General features: G+C 38.6%; 1 protein-coding gene across 1 annotated transcript; it reads left to right on the top strand.

The window, feature by feature from the left end:
- Positions 1-5,656: 5,656 nt before the first annotated feature.
- Positions 5,657-6,461, top strand: LOC118647485. The gene is made up of 2 exons (XM_036292526.1): positions 5,657-5,722; positions 5,808-6,461. The coding sequence occupies exons 1-2, from the start codon at positions 5,657-5,659 to the stop codon at positions 6,459-6,461; spliced, it is 720 nt and encodes a 239-aa protein (XP_036148419.1).
- Positions 6,462-8,165: the final 1,704 nt, after the last annotated feature.

The raw sequence follows: 8,165 nt of genomic DNA, 5'->3' as shown, positions 1-8,165 counted from the left end.
CTAGAAAGTGGTACAAAATTTTAAATTTAAAATAATATTAATAAATTTTAATAATGAATTAATATTAATAAATTAAAATGTGTTTAATTTTAGGCGCACATACACAAAATATAGAACGACTTTGGCGTGAAGTTAGAGCATTCCCAGATATGGTACTAGAGAAATACACTTAGTAGATTATTTGGCTGAATTTATATTTAAAAGGCGATACAATCACAATGAATGAATTGTAGAATTTTTTAAAATAATTGCTAAATTGTATCCACCAACATCCACAATAAATTTATAGAAATAAAATAAGCCTTCTCTGCTTTAATTAAAAACATAAATTATATATATTTTTATATATTTTAAATTATATACAGCAAAAAAAGTCGTTAATTGTAATTACTAATAGTAGTGATTTACAACAGAAAACAGTGATTCTCCAAATTTAAGCTTTTAACATCCTCAATAAATTTCTAAAAATAAAATAGATATTCTCTGCTTTAATTAAAGACACAAATTATACATATTTTTTTCTTACATATATTAAATTATATACAGGGTGTTACAAAAGCATCGGATTTGCTTAGTACCATGCGATAGAGAATGAAAATCTAAGAAGAAATGTCTAATACTATTTTTCGATGTGGTAAATAGTTTCGCCTTAATTCATCATTGTAATAAGTCAATAAGCGCGAAGGTACAAGAGAAAGTCAGTGACGGAGAATGTGTGAAGTTGACTCCTTGTTATTAAAAATTAAAAAATGCTTCTAATGCTAATAATTATCGATAAATATTAGCACTCAAAGCTGTAAGCTGCGGAATAAAAAATTTCTTTAGTTGAATATACAAATTCGAAAATTTTCTAAGTCCCGTCAAAATGGAAATATTTCTCGGTAACCGACAGTTCTATTGAAAATTTTGGTAGCCTTCTAAAGAATTTTATCGATAATTATTAACATTAGAAGCACTTTAACATTTTTAATAACAAGGAGTCAACTTCACGCATTCTCCGTCACTGACTTTCTCTTGTACCCCCGCGTTTATTGACTTATTACAATGATGAATTAAGGCGAAACTATTTACCGCATTGAAAAATAGTATTAACTAAGTAACATTTCTTCTTAGATTTTCATTCTCTATCGCATGGTGTTAAGCAAATCCGATGCTTTTGTAACACCCTGTATAGCAGGAAATATGTGGTTTTTAATTTTTATTTTTCTAATTATAACTGTTATTTCAAATTTAAATTTTTTACATCTATAGTAAATTCCTAAAAATAAATATATTCTGCTTTAATTAAAAATACACATTATTTTTTTATATGTTTTAAATTATATAAAGCAGGAAATGTGATTTTTATCTTTCTAATTTTTTTTATATGCATTAAAATTTAAATCCAACATTTCTTTAAAATATACGCTGTAACTGTAAACACGACTACGTCGTTGTCGTCCATATTCCTACAAATTTTGAAAAACATTTAAAAAAAATTTGTATTTAATAAATTATTAATATATTAATTAATAATAAAAGTTAATAAAATTACCTTATGATTTAAATACAAAAATCTATCTTTGATTTCGCGTTTCCGAATTTTTGTATATGCTTTCTTTAATGTAAAAGATAATATATCATGCAAAAATTCTTCAGAAATGGCATTTAAGTAAGCAAAATTAACTAATATCATTCGATTATGATCCGTTAATTTACAATCCCAAAACATCTTACGAATAAATTTTGGCCACGATTTGACATCTCCAACTACGTCTTGTACAGCTAACCAAGGATTTTTATTTAATTGTTCTATTGAATAACTCATTTTACTTTGACAAAGTATATCTTATAGTTAACAAAGATGTAAACTATCAAGATATTTAAGATTGAAGTAAACCGCAATAGACCTTTGCGCATGGTCAGATGCGTCTACGGCTACGGTCCACTTGACGCTACAAACGTTTCGAAGCATTCTTTGATTGGTCAATTCATAAAATTCTTTGTTTCGATTGGTCGATCAAATGCTTCGAAGCATTTATAGCGTCAAGTGGACCGCAGCCTACACCATGTCGATATGACAGAAATCCTAACTTTGTCATATACGACTTATTCTCTGCTTTAACAAAATACAATTTATCGATGTAGTAAACTAACAGAGGTTTCAGTTGTATTACACTCGCTCTCCCCCTCCCTCCTCTCTCTCTTCATTGCTGTAATTTCATGCACTTTTATGTCCTTGCGCATAGTCAGATGCGTCTACATCATGTCAATATGACAGAAATCCTAACCACGCAACTGTCAACTTTAGTGCTTAATAACTTTTTTTCTAGTTGAGACCGACAATTTTTCCTTGCAGATTCGTGTTCTACGCACCGAAATACACAAATTTACCAAGTTTTATGGAAATTGGAGGTAGGGGCGTTATACAGCATATTTACCATTTGTTGTATAGTATACAATAAATATATAGACATTTAATATAAATCGCTAAATATAAATAATTATATTTTATACCTTTAATGTATATTCTACAACAGTGAGCGTTTATTCTAAAACTGCTCTACAGAAAAATCTCTTATATATACCTCCATTTTTTTTAAACGTATTCAAAACAACTGGATATTATATTCTAAAAACAAGTATATCGCTTCGAAATGCGCACATCCCGAGGAAATTCACGAGATAAGCCACAGGCTCGACCAATTAAAATATACCGAGTCAAAAGCACAAAAACGGAAAACCACGAGATAACTCACCCATCTAATCGCCAAAATCCGCATATGCATCAGCCGCACGCGAATCCACTGTGCGCTTGAATCCGCATGCAGGTCCCGCGTCTGAATCCGTACGGTTTCTCATTTGCTAAAATTCCTATACAGGCTCCCACTTCTTTACCCCCCTTATTTTATATTTCTTTTACGTTCCTTCCGCGATCCCTTTATCGCACCTGATACCGTTTATCTCAACAAGTGGCACCCGTTTGGCCAAGTCAATATTGGCCACGTCATTATTGACCATGATCCCGATTAACCACGGGGTGGATTGGCCACGTCATTATTGGCCACGTCATTATTGGCCAAGCGTCATAATTGACTACGTCAATATTGGCCACGCGTGATATTGCCCACGTCAATAATGACCACGTCAATATTGGCCACGCGTCATTATTGCCCACGCGTTATTATTGGCCACGTTAATATTGGCCACGCGTGATATTGCCCACGTCAATATTGGCCACGCGTCAATATTGACCACGTCATTATTGCCCACGCGTCATTATTGCCCACGTCACTATTGACCACGCGTCATTATTGCCTACGCATCATTATTGCCCACGTCAATATTAATCAATTTTTTTGCTTAGCGTGGAAAGTTGCAAACCCATGTGGTGCAGAGAAATGCTTTGCACACACACATACACACACGGGGGGGTGCAAGGGGGGCCATCGGCCCCCCTCCCGCACCCACCCCGTCCAAGTCGCAAACCCATATACAGTAATGACGTGGGCAATAGTGACGCGTGGGCAATAGTGACGGGGGCAATAATGACGCGTGGGCAATAATGAAGTGGTCAATATTGACGCGTGGCCAATATTGACGTGGCCATTATTGACGTAGGCAATATCACGCGTGGCCAATATTGACGTGGGCAATATCACGCGTGGCCAATAATGACGCGTGGGCAATAATAACGTGGGCAATAATGACGCGTAAGCAATAATGACGTGGGCAATAATGACGCGTGGGCAATAATGACGTGGGCAATAATGACGCGTGGCCAATATTGACGTGGCCATTATTGACGTGGGCAATATCACGCGTGGCCAATATTGACGTGGCCAATATTGACGTGGCCAATATTGACGTGGTCAATAATGACGCGTGGCCAATAATGACGTGGCCAATCCATCCCGTGGTCAATCCACCCCGTGGTCAATCAGGATCGTGGTCAATAATGATGTGGCCAATATTGACGTGGTCAATATTGACGTGAGCAAACGCTCCCATCTCAACTACTAACCTTACTACACACATGTACGACATATGTAGGTGCACAGGCCATGTATGTATAATGCAGTATGTAAGTGCAGTCGGTAATCCCATCTTTCATGGTGAACAGTTAGGACAGCCATTAAGAAAAACCCCGTATGAGTACCAATATAATTCTTTGTACAACATAATTAGTTAGAGATTGTCCTTAAATTATACAATCGACATGTTATAATACGAAGAAAATGTTCCTAAATTAAACACTCTATCACAACAATTTTGAAACATATTCCATGTCACTAAAATAAACATTTTATTTAACGTTTTTCTTTTCGTGCTTTATACAGTTTAACTAGTAAAATTTTTTGTACAAAGTGCTTTATATCCATTTCAATAAAAAATGAAAAATGATGTTATTTAGAGTGTATAGAGTGTATTAAAATCTTCACGATTATTGTTTCAATAGTCACAGTGTAACCTCCCGTCCGCCGGCATCACCGACCGCGCACGGCCTGGCCGGACACCCGCCGGGCCGCAAAACGGGCACCGGCTCGTCCTAATCGCCACCTAAAAAGAGCGTTGAGACCATCGTCTCCGCTCCGCGTATTTCCCTGCGCTCTCCCAGCTTCCATGGGAGGAGGGCGAGCACGGGGAAAACCGAAGATTCACAAGGATCTCCGATCCTCCACCCGGACGGGTATAAAAAGCCGCACCGGTGGAGGATGCGGCATTTCTCAATCCGACCGTATACTGGTGTTCCGATCCCGACCAGAATACGACCAGGAGAAGCTTTCTGCGACACGGCGATTAAGGTAGAGTGTTTTCTGCCTTAGCCAAGAGCTCTTGGCGCCGCTCACATCTAAAACTCCTAGTAACTACTCCGTAGCAGAGGGTAGAGTGTCTCCGCCTTCGCCGAGAGTTCTCGGCTACGGATCTTCCTCAACGCCCGATTACCCGGCTTGAACACAACGAGGGAACAGAACTCTCTCGAGAATTCTCGAGATCGAGAGCGGCGTTTCCTAGATCACCGCAAAATCCGAAATCACCGCGCGATAAGTCAAAACACCCCGCGCTTCACGCCTCATACCGCGCACCACCGATCTTGAGGCTCCGGCGATTACCGCCCGCCGCGCCGCTCGCCTCACCGCGTCACGAAGCTCCGCTTCTCACCTTAGGGCATTGCCCGCCGGCTCGTCGCCGCACACCGCGATTCCCACCAAGATATTCACGCGACCGGAGAACAGCTGTTTCAACCAAGCGACGCTTTGTATATAAAATCTGTAAATACTTGTACATACATTCTTAAGAGTAAAATATATTATAACGTTTTATCAAAACTCAACCGAATCGAGTCTATTGTCTCAGGGACCTTTCCTACACCCGATCCCGGCGAGCTAAAAGTCCGCGTAGGAAATACGGTCTGTTACACATATTATTTTATATGTCGTAATAGGTGTAACAATGTTTCATATAAGAGCGCGTTAAATAAATTATTAAATCTAATAACACTTTTTTTGTTTTTCCCCATACAGCACATCTTTCAAAAAGCTTTCTGAAAGATATTTGACAGATGATATCTTTCAGAAAGTGTTTTAAAAAATGTGTGTTGTGTGGGTCATAACTAATAAAGATAACAATATATCTTTTAATTTTAATTCTGCTGGTATGTCTGCGTCTGGGAGAGATGACATTCAGTCGTTGCCGTGGTCGCAGGCGGTTGTTGAAACTCCTATGTCTGATGCTTCCATTAGTGAGTTGTTGCTTAAATTGAGTGTCGGTCAGTTCAGGGAGTCAGTTAAGGGAGTCAGAGACTTACTGTTTTTGCGGATGAGCAGCGACGCACTAATTGCGAACTCAATGACAAATTAAATCAGCTTAATAGTATTGCGAGTAGCGTAGAGCGTAATAATCAACGGATTGCTGCGTTGGAGCACGAATGTACTGTTCTTGCAAACGAAGTGCGTAATCTGAAATCAGAGCTTAAGCCTGTATCGGATCAATCTGAGAACTCGCTTATTCTTTCTGGCGTCCCTGCTACAATGCCCATCATGGCTCCTATGGCTTATGCTCGCAACATGTTCATGGCCCTTGAAATTCCTGAACTGTCGTGCCACATTCTCGATGCAAGAACCATTCGCAAGACTCAATCTGTGGCAGCTAGCGATCGACCGCTGCCTGTCTCCGCTACTGGCTCGATTATTGTTACTCTAACCTCGCGTGCGACTCGTGATATTGTCATAACTAAAAAACGTGTGCGACGTGTGCTTGTTCAGAGGGACATTTGTGATAATGACTCCGATCGTGATGTTTACGTGAATGAGCTTCTCCCTAAGAATACCTATGAGCTGCTTAAGTTGACAAAGAAGATTGCGAAGGAAAAATCTTATAAGTATGTTTGGGTTAGGGAGAGTCATATTCATATTAGGCGTTCCGACGGTGAGCCGATTGTTCACATTGACTCTGAAACTGATTTGGATAGGCACATTTGACATGCGCACCCTGTTTGCTCCTTGGCACCTGTTTCGCGTGGTAGCATGAATTCCAAGCATCAGTTATGAATTGCTCAATTCAATGGGAATTCCTTTCGCGGCCACATTGATTTCATTCGATTGCATTTCAATAGTAACTTATATCATTTGATTTCAGTCTCTGAAACTTGGCTTAACGCGAGCATCTCTGACGATCTTGTTGCCATTGATGGTTACTTCCTGATTCGCAATGATCGCATTGGCCGGATAAGCGGTGGCGTTGCCTGCTACGTCCATAAATCGCTTGGAGCTTCCATTGTTGCCATGTCTGATGGTGGTCATGTAAACCATCCGGAATATCTAATTATTGACATTCGCTTACCACATAACGATTCTGTCTTGTTTGCATCCATTTACAGGAGACCTAAACGCTACTTACTTCATGATTTTGTTGCGTCGCTTACCAGCTTTTCTCATTTGTATAAAAATATAATTATTGGCGGCAATCTGAATTGTAATTTGTTGACTAACCAAGTGGAAGCATCTTATTTGTTAAGGTTTATTGAATAAAAGGACACAGTAACGAACGTCTTATTCTTATAGTCGAGCGAGCGATAGCGAGTATTCTCACGCACGGACGCACGCACGGTGGGTCGCTACCCGCCAGTAAGTCCATCTACCGGACGTACAACTTTACTACATATTACCGTACAACATGTTCATAGTGCCGCAAAGCGCAGCGCTCTCGCGCGAATTGAAAATGCTGAGTTTTACTCTAACACTCTCCCTAAAACTCAACATTTTTACAAAAAACTTTAAGATTTTTCTTACTGACTAAGCCTAATTTGCATTTTAAATCTATAAATCTCAGTTTCGCTAGAGCCTTAGTAAAGATATCTGCGATTTGCTCATTACTATTAACATGCTTTACATCAATCACATTTTTCTCATACATGTCACGTATAAAATGGAACTTCACATTAATATGTTTGCTTCTCTGGTGAAATTCAGGGTTTTTAATCAATCTTATAGCACTCATGTTGTCTATATGCAAACAAAGGCTTCTGTTACAATTTTCACATTCGGCTAGTAATCCTTTTAACCAAATTATCTCTTTAATAGCTGAAGCAGCACTAACATATTCTGATTCTGTTGTGGACAGAGAGACACATTGCTGTCGTTTGCTTTGCCAAACAATTGCCGCATTTGCATTTTCACATAAAATACTGGACGTCGATCTTCGAGTCTCTCGATCACCTGCAAAATCTGCGTCGCTATATGCCTCAAAATCTCCATTTTTGCAATACAATAAGTCTAAATCCGCAGTACCTTTTAGGTATCTTATAATTCGCTTTACAAGAGACCAATGTGCTACACTAGGACTTTCTAGTGTTCTAGAAGCAATATTAACCGCAAAACTAATATCTGGTCTACTAATTACTTGTACGTACAACAAGTTACTAATCGCTTCTCGATACAGAATTTCCTTTTTTATTTTACATGGACTGGATAAGTCCCAACCAGTATCGATTGGAGTGGAAACGACATTAGCATCATTCATCTTAAATTTCTCCAAGATTTTTCCAATGAATTTTCCTTGATTAATAAAAATAGACCCATCAGGTAACTTAATGATTTCCACTCCAAGGAAACTTGTTACATTTTTTGTTTCCGTTATTTTAAAATGCTTTCTCAGCCCAAGAAAAATCTTCTATGAGTAACTCA

The sequence above is a fragment of the Monomorium pharaonis genome, chromosome 10, assembly GCF_013373865.1.
Source record: "Monomorium pharaonis isolate MP-MQ-018 chromosome 10, ASM1337386v2, whole genome shotgun sequence".
Lineage (NCBI taxonomy): Eukaryota > Metazoa > Arthropoda > Insecta > Hymenoptera > Formicidae > Monomorium > Monomorium pharaonis.
This window is presented reverse-complemented; position numbering and strand designations above follow the sequence as displayed.

Coding starts and splice junctions, on each gene's coding strand:
- LOC118647485 (XM_036292526.1), top strand. CDS start 5,657: ATGACATTCAGTCGTTGCCGTGGTCGCAGGCGGTTGTTGAAACTCCTA. Junction 5,723..5,807: donor TATGTCTGATGCTTCCATTA/GTGAGTTGTTGC, acceptor GCGGATGAGCAG/CGACGCACTAATTGCGAACT.